General features: G+C 53.9%; 1 protein-coding gene across 3 annotated transcripts in view; it reads right to left on the bottom strand.

Moving 5' to 3' along the window:
- Nucleotides 1-2,172: 2,172 nt before the first annotated feature.
- SLC6A6 (solute carrier family 6 member 6) overlaps nt 2,173-18,368 on the bottom strand; it is an 80,919-nt gene continuing 64,723 nt past the window's right edge. For all 3 annotated transcript variants that reach the window (XM_081245403.1, XM_081245404.1, XM_081245405.1), the window contains 5 exons: nt 13,569-13,706; nt 12,525-12,627; nt 11,835-11,935; nt 8,923-9,093; nt 2,173-6,286 (listed from right to left, as the gene is read on the bottom strand). In XM_081245403.1, coding sequence (XP_081101529.1) covers nt 6,146-6,286; nt 8,923-9,093; nt 11,835-11,935; nt 12,525-12,627; nt 13,569-13,706 — 654 coding nt within the window. In that variant the 3' untranslated portion in view covers nt 2,173-6,145. The remainder of the gene's footprint in view (nt 6,287-8,922; nt 9,094-11,834; nt 11,936-12,524; nt 12,628-13,568; nt 13,707-18,368) is intronic.

Here is an 18,368-nt window from a genome sequence, read left to right as displayed (position 1 = left end):
ATCACAAAATGGGCAGAAGACCTAAATAGTTATTTCTCCAAAGAAGACATACAGATGGCCAACAGGCACATGAAAAGATGCTCAACATTGCTAATTATTAGAGAAATGCAAATCAAAACTACAATGAGGTATCACCTCACACCAGTCAGAATGACCATCATCAGAAAATCTACAAACAATAAATACTGGAGAGGGTGTGGAGAAAAGGGAACCCTCCTACATTGTTGGTGGGAATGTAAATTGATGCAACCACTTTGGAGAACAGAATGGAGCTTCCTTAAAAAACTAAAAACAGGGGCTTCCCTGGTGGCGCAGTGGTTCGGAGTCTGCCTGCCAATGCAGGGGACACGGGTTCGAGCCCTGGTCTGGGAAGATCCCACATGCCGCGGAGCAACTAAGCCCGTGTGCCACAACTACTGAGCCTGTGCGTCTGGAGCCTGTGCTCCGCAACAGGAGAGGCCGTGACAGTGAGAGGCCCGCACACCGCGATGAAGAGTGGCCCCCGCTCGCCGCAACTGGAGAAAGCCCTCGCACAGAAACGAAGACTCAACACAGCCAAAAATAAATAAATAAATTTATTTAAAAAAAAAAAAAAAAAACTAAAAACAGAGTTACCATATGATCCAGCAATCCCACTCCTGGGCATATATCCGGAGAAAACCATAATTCAAAAAGACACATGCACGCACTCCAATGTTCACAGCATTACCATTTACAATAGCCAAGACATGGAAGCAACCAAAGTGTCCACTGACAGATGAATGGATAAAGAAGATGTGGTACATATATTTAATGGAATATTACTCAGCTTTAGAAAGAATAAAATAAAGCAGTTGGCAGCAACATGGATGGACCTAGAGATTATCATACTAAGCGAAGTAAATCAGAGAACGACAAATACCATATGATACCACTTATTTGTGGAGTATAGAAAAATGATACAAATGAACTTATTTACAAAACAGAAATCAACCCACAGACATAGAAAACAAACTTATAATTTCAAAAAGGGATGGAGGGGATAAATTAGCAGTTTGGGATTAACATACACACTATGTAAAACAGATAAACAACAAGGACCTACTGTATAGCAGAGGGAACTCTACTCAATATCTTATAATAACCTATAATGGAAAATAATCTGAAAAAGTATATATGTATGTACAACTGAATCACATTGCTGTACACTTGAAACTAACACAACTTTGCAAATTAACTATTCTTCAATAAAAAAAGAAATCCCCTTATAGATCTCCCCAACAGCCTCGGAGGGAGCTGTATTATGATCTCAACATAGAGAGGAGTGAAGGAGGCAAGAGGTTAAGTACTTTACACAGGTAGTCAGGGATGGAAGCAGGATGTGAACACAGGCCAGGTGACCAAGATACTCAGGGAAGAAGGAAGGGAGGGAGGGAGACAGACAGAAAGAGTGGGGAGGGAGATTTTACTCTAGCACTGTCTACGTAGAATGAGTTACTGAGAAAGGTTTTTTGGTCTGGGGATTTGGGGAAAAGACCCTGCAAGCCCCCTGACCTCGCACACTCACAAAGGTGGCTGGGCCAGTGGGCCCAAAGGCTGCCTCAAACACGGACCGGCTCTGTGACCCCAGGGAAGCCAGGCCCCTCTCCCGGCCACCGTTTCCCCGTTTATAACAGCGGACTGGGCTCATGATTCCCAGGGCCAACCACGGCTATGCCAACCACTGACCTCTGGGGTCCTGACTGCCCTCGCTTCTGAGGTCCCAGTGTCCGCGGCTTCATCCCTCCGGGGCTGGTCGCTTACCAGCCTCCCAGCAGCCTGCGCTCTCTCGGCCGGAAGGGCAGAGCCTTCGTTTGGGTGTAAGTGATACCACCTGGTGCTGGGGCGTGGTGAGCACCGCCTCCAATCAGCATGAAGGGGGTGGGCTCAGGTGATGAGACCTCCCAGTCGCAGGACATCAGTAGAAGCAGCTGGAGCAGAGGCGGAATCTGGGGAGATTCCCCACTCTTTCAGGGACTCATGAGCCCTGAGGCAAACTGTCCCCTCCTGAACCTCTACCTCAGTGTCTCCAACCTCAGAGAATAACACCCCGCTCTGAGGAATGTCCCAGGGCAGAAATGAAAGCCCTTTGTAAACTGTAAACTACTTGCCAAACGTAAAGAGAAACAGCTGCGTCAGAACAGAACCCACACGTTTTGGATTTTAAAAAGGAAATGTTTATTTTCATGTTATAAGGTGATTACAAACTCCTCTAAAAAAAAAAAGCAAAGATGAATTTAAAATATAGGTATACATATTTATCTAAAAAGCCAAAGAGGAAAAGAAAACCCCTGCAAAATACAGGGATTCATATCAGAAAACATTTATACATAAAAGCTTGTATACTGCAAGACTGAATTACACACCAAGGATTTTATTCAAATACAAATGCTCCTCCTCAGAAGAGTCTCTTGTTGGTTGATTTTTTTTTTTTTACAAAAGTTTAAAATATCTTAAAAATATTTTGAAGTTTCAAAAAAAGTTCTGGTGAGCCAGACATATTTCTGGAAGGAAGCAAGACCCACATTCTCAGCATTCTCTTGTGCTAAATACAGTCACAGTTGCTAGGATTCGAAAATTAATTGGGTTTAAAAAAGAAAATTAAGCCAACACCTCAATTTGAAGCCAAGTATATAACAAGATGCTCCAATCCCTCAGGGAACACGGCAGAATAGTCTGTAGTGACACCCATAAGAGAACAATGAAACCCAGCTTCCGATCTGCAGTCTGAAAGCCTGGCACTGAGAGGGAGCACAGAGGAGGGGGGAATGCTATTTCCTGGCTGCTGGGTACCTACACCCCTCTCCAAGTTTTGATGTCTGAGCTTTGTTGTTTTGTGGGTTTGTGCTTGCTGGATTTTTGCACAGTGATATTCATAGCATCCAGGTGGACAGCCTTGCCTGGCCCACCTGACCTTGGGTTTGAGGGCTGGATGGGACCTGTAGCCGCCTTGAGGGGGTTTCTCTTGGGTCCTTTCCCAGACTGTGTCTGAGGCTTGGTGCGGAAGGGAGGCACGCCTGCTGGAGCACTGGCTGCCCAAAGCATTGCCCCAGCTGGAAGGGTAGTGCTGGGAGATGTTGGCTGGGGCCCTGACCACCGTGCGGTGGCACCCGGGGACACAAGAACACTCTGGGCTAGGCTGAGGGGGGCTCCCTCTCCCCTCTGTCTCCCCACCATCTTGGGGTGTGCTGGGGATCTGGGGTGAGAATGTGGGACCGGAGCTACAGAGAGGGAGCTGTGTATGGCCCAGAAATCATCCAAGGTCACTTCCGGCCACCTGGGAATTTCCCACGTGGCCTCAGGCTAAATGCTGCCTGAGGGGCTCTGCCTGGACCCCTCAGTTTCCTGTGGTGCAACAGACGTCTCAGTGCCTCGCTTCCAGACGGCTGCTGAGGGGAGGCTGCCGGGTGGACTGGTGTTCCCGTCCCACTAAGCCATAGCTTGGGATCCAGCTGGCCCATGAGCATGGTCACAGGGTGGGTTGCAGCTCACCACGTGCCCAGAGTTCAGGGACGAACGGAGCATGTCCTTTTTCATAAAGGCTGGTCTTTGGTCTTCAGGGAGAACACGCCCCTTTGACAACGAGGGTGCTGACCGGGGGCGCCCAGGAAGCCTCTCTATCAGTGGCCGTGCGGTTCCACCATAGGGACTAACAGGGCCCAGGCCCAGCTGGACAGAGCATCTCCCCAGGTGAGATTATCCTGGGGCCATTACCCATTTCTGCATGCTAAAAACATCCTTTAAACCTCTCTCTTGCATCCCTTCCAGATATGGCTGCAAGCATCAGAATTTCCAACCCATCCCAGGCAGAGCATGGATGGGGGACTGCCCAGGGACAGGCGGACCAGAGTCGTGAGCTCCAATGACAAGTTTCCTTTATGTGGAGACATAGAAGTCACACACCATTACACATTGTACTCATAGAGCAGAGTCTGCTGATACACAAGAGCCAGGGTATCAGACAGGAGGGCCACAAGTGGAGACAGGTGCTCCGGGAGATGGGCGAGGACCAGGCTTGGGAAAGTGGCTGACCTCCCTTCCAGGCGGGGCCTGGGGGCTTGGTCTGCATGTGTCTTTGGTCTAGAATTTGGTCTGGGAATCTTATAAGAAGAGGCCTTTTTCGGGCCATTTCCAGAATGTTGCAATTTGCCTACCAACCCGTAACATTGTGGCCCTCATCACCCCCGCACGTAACCTGTCCCCAGTCATCAACAGTGGTTAGTTTACTAAAGTTCCGTAAGACAAAGGAGAACAGGTCACATTCCTACTTGATAAAATTAGGAAAAAAACCAAAAACAATACAATTCAATCAGACACAGTAGCAACCATAAATGCATCGTAAAACAGGCACACAGACTTGCTGACGGTTTGGAATAGGATTGGGTGCTGTTTGGCAGGGTGTATGTTTTGGAGACAGCGGACTGTGAATGCTTGCTGAAGACGAGAGGTTCAGAATCGTCTCTGCCCCTTGGGAGGGGGACACCCGAGACGCCTCCCCTGCCCGGATTTGGGGAGGGGGTCCCGGGATTCAGAGACCCCTGCTCTGAACGCCAGAGCCGGATCCTGCTCTCCACCCCCACCCCCCGAGGCAGTCACTGCCGTTTGCGCGTGACAACGTTTCAGTTTACTTTAGACCCTGAACTTGGAAGTTTCTGTTTAAATGGCACCGTTTAGATCCAAATGCGGGCTGGGTGGAGGGGTGTCCGTGCTTGGGATTTTAAAGGTGGAGCACCTTCCGTCCTGGTTCAGGGAGGAACGCCGGTTCTGGGGTGCCTGCCCCCCGAACAACCCTGACTCACCTCCTGACCTCGATCACCCACATAGTGCATACCCGACCCCAGCTTTTGTGGGGAAGGGGGAATAAAGACTTTCCTTATCTCCCAGGTTACCAGCGCGGGTTGTACTTGTGCCTGAATTTGCAGGAAAGTTTGGGGAGCACCTCGCCCCCATGAAAGCTCGCTCCTGGCACTCCCTGCTAGGCACCAGGGCGGCCCCGGGCTGGGGTCTTCAACAAGAGCCTCTGAGAGATGAATACAGAGCTGAGGGTGGAGAGCTGAGGAAAGAAGAGCACCGCCCCCTCCCCCAAGTCAGGTCCCGGGCGCCTGGGGCCACGTCCTTTGGTCCACTTGCTCACCCCTCGCCCCTCACCAAATACGTACGCCACGCTTCCCCTACAAGCAGCTGCGAGAGATGTCGGCTGGGGGAACAACCAGAACCTGATCGGAATCCCCATCCAGGCCAGAGCCCCATCTGTGTGAGGTCTGCAGCCCTGAGACCCCCGGCTCCTGCTGGGCAGCCTCCACTCCCTCCCTGGGACGCCCCAGGAAGGACGCCGCCCCCTCGCACACGGATGGTTCTCACGGTCCTTCTCACTATCCACCCCTCAAACTCGAAGTAAAAGGGACTCTGCTCTTGATGCAATGGTTCCCAGTGCTCTTAGCATCAGACTTTTCCTGTTGGGCCTCATCTGTGGGCTTTGAGTCCCTTTATATTTGAGGGGTTGGTTCATTATTTTGGCATCTCTCTTGTTGGCTAAGACAAGTGTCGTGAGGCGTCTCCCGACAGCCTTCCTTTCTCCAGCCCCTTCGGGGTCTGGCCAGATAGCTGTTTGCTTCGCTTGAACCAGGCTGGTAAGGTACTACACCTTTAAAATGGGTCTGCTGTCCCAGGAAAATTCCACCCTGCATTTTGGGGGCAGAACTTTCTGCCAGCTACACAGCACCGAAGAATTGCTTTTGAAAACAAGATCTATTGCTGGCAAGATCAATTCAAGTGGTAAAAGTGTAGGACAATCTCTACGTGTATACACAGTTATATGTTAAAAAAAATACAAAGAAAAATTGACCAAGTTCCCATAAAATACATCTAATTCCATATGAAAGCTGTGCCTCACCCCGGGCAGCTGCCCGTGGGTATACTTTTTGTACAAAATATCCCCAAATCAAAACAAAATACACATACACACAACACCACACACGCACACACACACACGCACACACACACACAAACATTTTCTGTGACAATTAAAAAAAAATCCTAGTGCAAATATAAAGCTCTGTAAACCTGGTCCTATAAGAATCTAATGTTAGTAAACAGCAGGAAAGCAGCCCGTCGACTGGGAGAGAGCTCACATCATGGTCTCCACTATGATGTGGGTTGGTTTCCTGAGCGTGCTGTTAACGGACATGCGGGAGCTGTAGGGCGTCGCCCCCTCTCGCTCCACGGCCCAACGGTTGGGTTCCCTCGGGGTCAGCAGGTACTTGAGTCTCTGGAGAAAGAAGGGGACAGGCATAGGGAGGCAAGTCAGCAGGCCTGGTTTCCCTCTTCACCTCGGGTCCTGCCAGTGTGCTCTGTGGCCTTTGCCAAACTAGTACCCTCTCTGGACCACCCATTTCATGCACTGGCAAATAGAGGACTTGAACTAAGGTCCCTCCAGGCCCTGAATGAGGGCAGAGTGCCCGCCGGTAATTTCCTTGGCCAAGCCCTGCTTACATACCTCAGGGACAGGGGACTCACGCCTCCAAACTCTTTCCCCATTCTTTCTCCCACGGAGCTGAAATACACCTCCTTGTGATTCCCGTTCCCCTATCTCTCTTACTTGCAAAGCAGCTGAGTTTCTGCAATTCGTATGCCCGAGGTTGGGTAACTGTCTTGAGCCTCCCATGGCTCCGACTTTCCCCGAGGAGAACCTCCGTCTCCCACAAGCTGCATGTCCTGCCTTCTCCATTTCCCCACTGAGGGCCTGGAGACCACTGCCTGGGTCTGCGCTGCCCCTCCCAACAGAGGGGCCAGAAGCTGGACCACTGCCAGGCACACGGCGGTTTGTCCTCCCCAGGTTGCCAGATAATAGGATCAGTAAGGGAAAGAGCCGTCCCCAGGGCACCCAGAAAAGCAACAGCAGAGCTGGGACTTGAACTCAGAGCTCCCGCCTCCCGGCCCACCTCCCGCCAAGCGTCCACTCAGAGGCTTAAGTAGGAAGCAGGTGCTAACAAGAAACCCTCTATCTCAGCATTTACGTTCAAATTAGGTGTATAACAATTTGTAAAAGCTGCTTGTTAAAAGCTACGATATTTCATTTGAAAATCCAGACCTCCATCTACTCTTTAAAAACCACAGGTCTGGCAACCCTAGGCCCACATCTCCTTGAAAACGGGGGGCCAGAGCTGAGAGCATCGCTGCGTCCTGCGCTCACCTTCCCCTGAGCCCGCTCCCCAGTCCCCCTCCCCAGCTGGGTTGGCTGCCTGGGCCCTGGAGGAACCAGACCAGAGGCCCCAGGTACAGGGCAAGGGTGGAACCCAGCAGGAGGGGAGGGCCCTGCTCCCCCTTCATCACTTTGCCTCTCCTGACATCTGTACAGTGGGTGTGAGCCCCGAACTGGGGACACGAGGCAAACACCCCCGGGCAGCTACCTGGGGCCCCGTTTATGCAGGAAGTGCAGACATAATTGGAATCCTCCCCGGATGGAGCTCAGAGAGAAGTTCATGGCTGGGAGGACCCCTTGGCAACCTGTGCAGGTAGGTGGTCGAGGGGCATGTGGTGAAGACAGGTGGATGGCGGCCAGCTGCCTTCAGAGGAGGGGGCTTTGGTTAATGGTCAGGTTTGGGGGTGAGGACCGGTTGTGAATTTGGGGTGGACTCGAATCCTTCCCCCACACCAACCCCACTGTGCCCAAACCTCTCAACTTGGGATGCGACAATATTTTAAAATTAGGCTTCAAAGAGACACAAGTCAGTGACCTGTTGGGTGTAGCTGTGGGCACTGAGCAATCAGGACAGACATCCAACACCCCCTGTTGTGCCCTCAACTAACCCTTTGATTTCTGGGGGGTAGGGACATTCTGGAAATTCCTGGGGGAGGGGCTGGGTCCGTCCCAGGCCCAGTATTTCAGTATTTTGACAAATAATAGGGCTAATCAGCATTCTAGCTGAATGCTGGGGTCCTTCCCTGTGTCCTCTGAGAAAATACAATGGGTCCAGTGCTGCAGGAACACCCCAAGGGTCCTCCTGGCTCAGACAGACCCCAGCCTCATGGTTTCCTCCTGGCATACCCCTGCCTACTTCCTCTGTCTCGGGAAGGCTGGCCTGGTCTCCTTCTGCCCGGCCTGGCATCTTTCCCCACCAATAACACCTCCAGGCCAATCCCCTGCCCACAAGGAAACCGGCCCAGCCCAAGAGGGAGCCAGGGCCCCAGGACATCCTGGCTCCAGATTTTTAAGAGAATAACAATAAAAACAGCCCAGAACAAAACAGTGCCGTCTTGGAGCCAGCCCAAGCCCAAAGGTTAAGGGAGATTCTAAGAAAAGGATTTCTTGGAAAGAGCCCCGACTTTTGCCAGGGCCTGGAATCTCCAGGATTGTTGGAGGAATTTCTGAGAGCATGGCGGCGGGAGGGAGGCTCAGGGAGGAGACTGGCGGGCACAGGGGCCTGGGAGCTGGAGGGTCTGCTCGGTGCACAGGTGGTTTCTGAGGGTCAGGCAGCAGATGGGCCCACATGTCCGGCGAGGAGAACACCAGCACGGGCTGGGCTCGTCTGAAACTTGGCTCCAGGGCCAGGGGAGGCATCTGGCTGCAGCTTAGCCTTGCTCCTGAGCTCCTGTCTCCCGTCTCACCGCTTGGGAGACCTGGTCCCCACTGCTCCCGGGTGAAGCCCTGGCTCTCATCTTGGCATCCAAAGGCGCCACCACCTCTCCGGCCCCTGGCCCGGCCCCTGAATGTGTCACTGCTGCCCATTTTCCCACTACACACTCTCCTGCCCACAGTCTCAACCACTCCACAGGGCAGGTGAGGGGTCTGGGGCTCAGAGAGGGCAAGTGACCTGCCCAAGGTCACACAGCAAACTGACAGCTGGCTGGCCTTCAGCATCCTGCCCCCACCCCAAATCCAGACTCGGGGCCCTGTGTGCTTACCACGAGGAATGGCCCTTCCGTCTGGCAGAGGCGGATGACCATGACCAAGGGGACGCACACGATGGAGGACAGGGCCAGGCTCCAGCCCAGCCCGATGGCCCAGTTGGGGTACACGTAGACTTTGTTGTAAGTCAGGGGTACGTACTTGACGAGAGAGAAGATAAAACATCCCTGTGGAGAGACGGGGGCGGTCAGGGGGCTTCTGGGACCAGGGCAGGCTCCACCCAAGAGGCTCACACCCTTCTCCCTCTGGTGCAGGAGGGCTGCCCCCAGGGTAGACCTGATCAAGCCGCCTCCTTGCTCAAAACCCTTCTGCGGCTCCCCAGGACCTTCGGGATGCAAACTCCTTGTCTGGCCGGCAATTCCCTGTCACCTACCCACTGCCTCGTCCTCTGCAACTATACTCCAGCTGGAATTCCTTTCAGCTTCTCAGCCGCTTGCCTTGGGGCCTCCGGGCAGGCTGTTCCCACTCACTGGGAACCTCTCTCTCGCTCACCTTCTCCTCACCCTAAATTTGCACTAATGGTCCTGCCCAGGCCCCGCCCAGGCTCAGTCAGGTGCCCACACTTCCCTTCCCAGAAAGCGTGATTCTTCGATCCTTCGTGATCACAATTACTCGTCCCCCACCCAGCCTGAGTCAATGAGAGCGGGAGGTTTGTCTGTCTCATTCCCCTGTTTCCCTGACACGTGGTGTAGCTCTGGGGGCACACAGCTTCCCTTCCCCCACTGCCACCCCTCCACCTCCCTCTCTGAGCCCCAGGCCCAGCCCCCAAGGCAGGGTGTGGACCTGGGCCTTGCTGCCCTGTTGGGGGGGTCCAGCCTAAGCCACGCCCAAGCCATTTATCAAAAATGTTTACTTTTTGATGAATATTGATTTATAATAATCCTAAGCATTTTCTAATCTTAAAAATAAGCATCCAGGGCTTCCCTGGTGGCGCAGTGGTTGGGAGTCCGCCTGCCGATGCAGGGGACACGGGTTCGTGCCCCGGTCTGGGAAGATCCCACATGCCGCGGAGCGGCTGGGCCCGTGAGCCATGGCTGCTGGGCCTGCGCGTCCGGAGCCTGTGCTCTGCAAGGGGAGAGGCCACAACAGTGAGAGGCCCGCCTACCGCAAAAAAAAAAAAAAAAAAAAAAAAAAAAAAAAAAAAAAAAAAAAAAAAAAAAAAAAATAAGCATCCAAAAACTTCAAGTGAACTATATTTTAGGATCAGCTTGTCTTTATCTTGAAGGTTGGTTTTGAACCACCTTTGCATCCAGGGGTCCATTATCAGAACACAGCATAGGGCTCTGTCCCTTAAGCGTGTCCACATCACTGACTGACAGACCTATTTCCAGCCAAACAGGCTTTTTCCCCTGCACTCTCAGTGTGGCGCTGCCTGCCTGGGCCTGTGGTCCTCCCTAGGACTGTCTTTTCCTCTGGGAGGGTCAGACTCACCAATGATCAATGATACTTCAAAATGGTGGCGTCAAAAGGAAAAACAGAAGTGGCTTTTAGTTCTTAAGGAACATAGGGGTGGGGTGGGGTCAGCTCTGCGCCCCAAAGCCTGCACGCTAGGCTGGCTGGAGGGCTGCTTCTGGTCAGAACTACAGCCTCTCCGTGTAGAACCCAGTGAAAATGACTCAAACCTTCATTATCTAATAAGGGGGGTTTGAGGGGGTGGGAGGGAAGCTCTTCATTAGGCACCTACTGTATGCCTGGCCCTGTTGTTGCTGTCCTACCTGTGGGGTGAAGCTTAGTCGGGGAGGGTCCCAAGGGAGGGCAGCTCTGCCCTCCCAACTCAACCCGGGAAGCAGCGTGCCTGCCTGTGTCACGTTCCTCTTCCCGCCACCTCAGAATGCAGCCTCTCACCTATCCAATCCCCGAGGGAGGGAGGGAGGAGGAATCTGATGGTCAGAGTGGTGAGGGGAGTTGCCCACAAATAAATCATTAAGTGAGGATGAGAACATGGGCTTTGCACCCACCTAAATTCACCTCCAACAATGCACTCCCCGATCGTGGTTACTGGCTGCCACAGCTTCCTTAATTTTGTGGGGAAAATCTGCATCTCAGAAGAAAAGGCCGAGACCGCGCTCAGGAATAAAGTAACAACCTAAGACAACCTAAGACGGTCGCTGCCACTCAGCCCCGCATCAGTCAGTCTCCTTGTTTTACAAATGCAGGAACTGGGGCCCTGCGAGGAAAGGCCTGGAAACAGAGGTCACTGAGGGGAGGGCCCATGTATCTCCCGGCACCTGGTTCCTAAACACAAGCTCACGATAGGTTTCAAACACCGGCAGGGAAGCAGCTTCTGCTGCAGAGGACCTCCCTTTGGCCAGAGCCTCCTAGCGGAGCGTAACGGGTGCCTGGGCCCCAAGGCCACGTCCCCAGATGGCAGGTGCAGGAACCCTGCTGCGAAGGGGGACGTGCACATCACTGCCCTTGGGTCCTGGCGGCTACCAAGCTTCCTTGTTCCTGGGAGAGCCCAGGGCTCCCCTCTGCTGGGACCTGCCCTCTCCAGGCACAAGCCCCACCCTCCATGGGAAACACCACATTTCCAGGGTCTATGACGTCTCCATTCGACATTCCCCAAGGCCCCTCAACCTAATCAGTGACCCTGACTGTGCCCATGAACTCTGGAAGGGTTTGGGGAAAGGTCATGTACTCAGTGATGGAACCCTGAAATTCATTGGCGTGCCCGACTCGCACCCCTCTGCCAGCACTGCCATTCCTACTCCCTCCTCCTGACCAGCTCCTGCTCATGCTGCATGGGGAACCCTCCGGAGCAGCCTGGCCCCTCCCCAGCACAGCTGTCACTAGGCCTGTCAGAGGCCAGCACTAAGCAGATGCTGAGCGAACGATGCATTAGCGGGTGAAACTGTCAAGCCCCAGGGAGGAACGGCTACTGCCCACGGCCGCGCGGAAGGACACTCACGAGACAGAGAAGCGGAGTGACCACGGCCCAGCTGTACTTCATCCAGGGCCCAGGCCGATAGCCGATCATGTCCTCAATACCGTCATAAAAGTTATCACTGCCTGTAAGAGACAGAGGCAGACAGATGTTGACCTGCTGTCCGATGAGGCATCCGCCCCGGGAACAGCACAGCAGGGGCTCAAGGGCCCTGGGGGTGGTGGCGGGGAGGGGGTGTCTCCAGGGCCTCATCCAGGTCCCTGCAACTCCACACCACATAGACCCAAGTGTTGGCAGACGTTTATCTGAAATGATCTAAAATTCACATGTCTCTGGGCACCCGGTATTTTTCTGGCAACTTTACACAGACCCCCAAATCCCCGTGTGGCCATTCCAAGGTCTCAAGGAAGTCAGAATGGACCATTCCTGGACCCTAGAGTGGTTCATCAAAGACAGACCCCTGCACGGCCAAATTCTGCATTTGTCAAAGCATCCACTCACACCTCGCACCTTCAGCATGGGGAGAATCTTCGGTGTGGCTACGGTCAGATTATTTGTGCTGGAAGGGGCGGCCTTGAGAGGAAAAGTCCAGGCAGGGAGCGCCTCTGTGTCTGACTCAAAATGAAATTCCCACTAGAATTCTGTTTCTGAAGCTTCTAGATAGAGAAGCCCAAAGGAGAGACTTGAGTAAGATATGTAAACATCTCTACTCACCATATATCCAGGCAATAGCAAAACATTCAAAGAATGCAACCCACAAAAGGCATACACCGCTAGCTGCATAGTAGTCAAAGAGCTGAAACACATACATGCCACCCTGTGAAGAAAAAACCAGAGAAAGTGGATTTGTTATTTGGCATCTCATTCCCTCAATATATAAAGAGATCTGGCCTGTCAATAAGAAATAGAAAACCCAAGGGAAAAAAAAGCGCAGAGGGTGTAAGGACCAGACACATGTCTAAAAAGATGCTTAACTTCATGTATGACAAATTTAATTAAAGAGACACACACACACAGCAAAGAAAGCAAAACATGTCTTTCTTAGCAAAAAATGATGGGTTCTCTGAAGCCTGTTTCCAAAGGAGGGGCTTAACACTCACTGTGGCCAACACAGAAGACTTCAGTGAGACCCCACTGCTCAGTGTATGAACCTGTGGTCTGCCTTTCAGGGGGTGTTTCTTACAGACACTTCGAGAAAAGCATTTATTTTTACTTCTGGTAAGGAAAATCGGTGATGTGAAACCCCAAATTTGGGGGCAAATGCAACCCTGTGCTGGAGAGGATGGAGAGATGGGTGAGGGGCACAGGAGGGATGAGCCCGGGTCCGGGCTTAGGCTGACACGCTCACATGCCTCCCCTGCAGGCCTGAGAAGGGCCACTGCACACAGTGGGGGGCGGGGAGGGGGACAGAGCTGTGGTTAAAATGGATTTCGGCTGAAGGACCCCTCCTCAGGCCTCTGGGGATGAGGAGGGACAGAGGGCAGAGGGTGGCCACTGTGCTACCAGGGTAACAGGGAAGTGGGGCAGGGAGTCTGGCTCAAGTGCTGGGTCCTGAGCTGCCTCCTGCTGCCCCTGGATGGGGCAGGACTCCTGAAGTAGGGTGGCCGGGAGCTCAGCGGGCCTGGACCTCTCACCCAGCTGCCTCCACAGAGGGGAGCGGGGAGGTGGCGTGGCCTTAAACTGACCTTTGAAACATATTTAGAGCAACAAGAGCCCTGCCAGGGGAGGCCCCTCATGCCAGGTGAGAGAGCCACCTACCTCCGTCACCATGGTCAGCCCCAGCAGGTAGCTGACACAACATATGGAGGCGATGAAGATTTCCCGGCGGAAACCCTTCCTTAGGAAGGATGGGTGAAGATCAACCAAGGATGTGATCTGTCCTTCCACTTCCACAAACTGGGGAGGAAAGGAGAGGGGTGAGTGGCAGAGGTCCAGCAGCCCCTCAGCTCAGAGACAAGGCCCCGGCGAGGTCGGCTGTGGGGCAGTGTCCACACCGTTGGGCTACGTGTGGAGAGTAGTCCTGCCCGCTGAGCCAGGCCTGGCGGGCCACGCGCCGCTGCCCACATACTCCACACCTCTGCGGCCCTGAGCGCTTCTCTGAGGCCCGTGCTGACCCTCCACTGGGCACGCTTGCTGGCACGCGTGCGTCAACGCGGCAACCTCCCACTTTGGTCTGGGTCATCTTTGAAGCCAGGGGCGGTGCCCCATCATTTCTGGGCCTTGAGCACCCAGCCGGGCCTGGCACAAAGGGCCGCACGGCAGCACATGACCAATGGGTGGTAACCCAGGCAAATCTGGGCCTTAGCTCCCCATCCAATTCACATGGTGGTTTTTAACCCTGTGGGGATCATGGGCCCGTGGGGGGATTTTGCACATGTGCATGCCGCCCAAAGGACCATGTGTGTGAGCCAAATGCTGCCCGTGACCCCAGGAACCCTCCCCTGGGCTCCCAAAGGTAAAATAGCTGATCGAAAAGGCCAGTCCATGGGTAACTTTCTAGGGTGACCCTCAATCTTTCTAAATCTTCTCATCTTTGCACCTAATGATTTATCCCGGAGGTCATCCCACATCAGTCCATGCAGCTGCCTCGGTTTTTAAATGGTGGCATAAAACTCCATCCTGTGGACGCTTATCATCATGGATCTAACCAGTGCCCGGTAGACAGTGTCCAGCCTCCGCGGCTGCTGACCTGGGCAGGACTCTTCCCCCAAGTCTGTCTTTAGGCATGTGTGCACAAGTATCCGTAGCACAGTCTAGAAGTACACTTCAGAGTTAAAGGCCTTGCAGATGCACTTATAATTGGGGTGGCTATAGCCAAACTGCTCTGCCAACCAACACACCCTCTGAGGCCATCTGATTCCTTTAAACGTTAAAAAGCTAAAACCTCGACCCGTCTGCTCTTTCATCTGGGAGAGGCTTTTGGGAAGGAGGTTTCCCCAGCCTTCCTACAAGACATGGCCAACCGCTGACTCCTTTGGGAAGCATCACGGGAGGATTGAGGAACATACACAAGGAGCAAGTCCCTTTCATGTGCCCAAAGGGGCTGGAAATTCAGGGAAAAGATGATCAAGAGGCTCTTGAAAGGGGTCCAAAGAGAACAGGGGACTGACGATTTGACCTCTGATTGATGTGTCAGCCAAAGGGGTTCTGAGCCTAAATTGCCACTGGATTATAGCAGACCCGCAGCTCAAACATTAAGCTTGAAAAGCAGTTAAAAACAAAGGTTCTGGGACTTCCCTTGTGGTGCAGTGGTTAAGAATACGCCTGCCAGTGCAGGGGACACGGGTTCGATCCCTGGGCCGGGAAGATCCCACATGCCGCGGAGCAATGAAGCCTGTGCGCCATAACTACTGAGCCTGTGCTCTAGAGCCCATGAGCCACAACTACTGAGCCTGCGTGCCACAACTACTGAAGCCCTCTCACCTAGAGCCCGTGCTCCGCAACAAGAGAAGCCACTGCAATGAGAAGCCCGCGCACCACAACGAAGAGGAGCCCCTACTCGACGCAACTAGAGAAAGCCCGCGCGCAGCAACAGAGACCCAACGCAGCCAAAGATAAAAAATAAACTTGTTTCCAAGTTCACTGCACCTCTGGGGGACACCAACCCCAGCCCTCACCCCTCCACCAGCCTCTCGAGACCTCCCTCACTTAATAGTGGTGTGACCCTGACTTCTCTGAGCCTCAGCTTCCTTCTCTGTAGAATGGGAGCATCTTGCATACTCCACAGGGGTGATGAGAAAGATGGGAAATCATTAGAGTAGACTGGCAATGGGGTGATTCCTGCTAACGCACGTCAGGGGCTGAATGGGTGAGCTCCTGGGGGAGAGGGAATCCAGCTCTCTTCTCCATGCGCTGTTTGTTCACAGACTGTGTCCCCCTTGGGCGGGCCAGCTAGCGACAGGCATCTGCCTCCATATGGGTGACGGTCCTACTCCCTCTCCCTGGGAAACACACAGTGGTACGATGGCCCCTCAGCCAAACACAGTGCTCCCCCCAAATGCTAGGAACCCTCCCTCCTCTAATGAGCGAGGCTCACGCGCCCCCTGCCTGAGACTGGCTGTGGATCCCTGCATGTCCAAAGAACGGAGTTCTTTGGGGGGAACTCAAAGGAAAGGCCAACTAGCAGGGACAAACGGGCAGGTCTGGGGACAGGCAGCCATGACTCCAGTCCTTAACCCACTGGGTGCGGCCTCAGCCCAGGTCCAGTTCTCTCTGAGCCTCAGTTTTCTCGGCTCTGGGTAACAGTTGTACCCAGGCATCGGGACACTGCGTGGATTAAGGAGCTGATGCATAAAAGCTAGGTTAGGGGGGAGGGTTCGTGTTTAGTGGGCACAGGGTTTCAGTTTGGGAACATGAGAAAGTTCTGGAGATGGTGGTGATGGCTGCACGACAACGTGAGCATACTTAACGCTCTGAGCTGGGCACTTAAAAATGGTTACGATGGGGCTTCCCTGGTGGCACAGTGGTTGACAGTCCACCTGCCGATGCAGGGGACGTGGGTTCGTGCCCCGGTCTGGGAAGATCCCACATGCCGCGGAGCGGCTGGGCCCGTGAGCCATGGCCGCTGAGCCTGCGCGTCTGGAACCTGTGCTCCGCAACCGGAGAGGCCACAGCAGTGAGAGGCCCGCGTACCGAAAAAAAAAAAAAAAGGATACGATGGTTGATTTTGTGTTATTTGTATTTTGCCACACACGACACGTGAAGCCTGGTCCGAGTGGACAGCTCGCAGGGCAGGGCCCCCATCACTGCTGGTGCTGTACGAGGTGGTCGCTGGCATCTGCAAAACCTTCCCCCACGTCCCTGACTTCACAGAGCACGTCGATGCAGGGGAGGGATGCCAGGGTTCGAATCCCACCATGCCCTTTCCTGGCACATCAGTTAGGCAGGTCGTTCAGTGCCATGAGTTCCTTGCTCTGAAGCAGGAGAGCACCGGCTCCCTGCGAGGCTGGCTTTGAGAGCTTTGAGGTTCCCTAAGCAAACAGCCGCAGTGGGCCTGGCTCAGAGGTGCACACCCTCAACCAGGGGGAATCTAATGAATAACCACCTCCGCCTGTTCACAAAGCAGTTCCGCATCCCAAGAGGCCAATTTTGGGCCCATGGAGATGTCATGTTTTGTCATTTATTAACCTCTTTCTGTTTTTGTCTTTGGCTTTCACTGAGAGCTCTGGAAGAAGTTATAAAAGCCATTTGCTTGGGGCCTCTGAAGGCCAAACTCATTAACTAGGAATGATGGATGGAGTCCTCTTGCTGTTTACACAGCTCAAGCCCATCAACAACTGCACAAGTATTTTGTTTACAGTCTCCCAAATGTTTTCCTTCCGTCTTCTCTGATAATCCTGGTCCTCCTTCTGCCAAATCCTCCACTCTGCTCTTGACCTTGCTAGTGGACCACCTCCTCTCCGCTGCCTGACCTTCTAAGACCTTCCTCCTGCCTGGTTCTGACTCCGCGGGGACCATCCGGGCACGGGCTTTGAGGCTGCTGCCCAGGGGGCAGTGGCAAAGCTCTCTCCTGAACAGGAGCAGGACCCCACCTCTTACAGGGTGAGACCAGACCTCTGTGGGGCAGCCGGAGCCCAGCCTGCAGACAAAGCTGCCTTTCAGTGCCTGACCTCAGATGAAGGCCCGTATGGCCATGCGCACAGGGCCAGCCCACCCTGCACACCTTACCTGTCCACCCCTGGAGCCACACCTGTGCTCTCAAGAAGGCCTCAGAGAAAACACACCTATCTCCAGGGAAAGTGTCCCAGGGGCTCACTCTACGGTCCTCCAAGCACCACTGACTGCTCCCTACCAGGCACTGTGCCTGGCATTTCCCACAAGGCAATGTAGGTATAATCATACCCATTTACCAGATAAGGAAACTGAGGCTGAGTGGGGGAGGAAACGTGTTCCATGACACAGAGCAGCATGGTGGCTGGGAACAGTGTTACTCCAAAGCCAGATGTAGCCCCAGCTGGCTCTCACTGATATCCCCAGGGGGTCGGGGGGAGGCCTGAGTCCTGGAGGGATGGGACGCGGGGGTTAAGAAGCGCGGGAAATAATCATGGTGTACATGGAGTCCTGTCTGTTGCGGGGAGGGGGCAGAAAGCCGGGAAGGCTGGAGGGCAGGATGGGTGTTGGCAAGGCTCCAGAGGATCAGTTTCCCCGTGGGGGCCAAGCTCGTGGACCCATGTGCCCCAGGAAGCAGAGAACACAGCCGCAGTTCCAGCTTCTGTGGCCACACTTAGGTCTGCCAGTGACGGCCTGGCCAGTGACCACCTCATGCCCTAGAGAGAGGTGTTGGCCCCTTGCCCAAACGGCGTGTGTGCCATGTCCCTCCTTGGCCTGCCTGGGTGCCCCATGCTCCACGGCACACGCCACTGCTTTTCGGGCTTGCCCTGCTAGTCGTACCCATGGCTCCCTGTGGACCACACCCTGTGGCTGTCCGTTTCCCCTTGCCGAGGTCAAAGACTCGAGCTTTGGGGCAGACAACATCCTGCTGCTGCCCTGGGGCTGTTTCCACTCCTGGGGTCCCCGAGGAACCCTCGCTGGCCAAAGCTGCTGCAGGTCTGCAGAGGG

The sequence above is a fragment of the Mesoplodon bidens genome (assembly GCF_964165515.1).
Source record: "Mesoplodon bidens genome assembly, chromosome: 10".
Taxonomy (NCBI): Eukaryota; Metazoa; Chordata; class Mammalia; order Artiodactyla; family Ziphiidae; genus Mesoplodon; species Mesoplodon bidens.
Note: the sequence above shows the minus strand (reverse complement) of the source record. Positions and strands in the feature narration are given on the sequence as shown.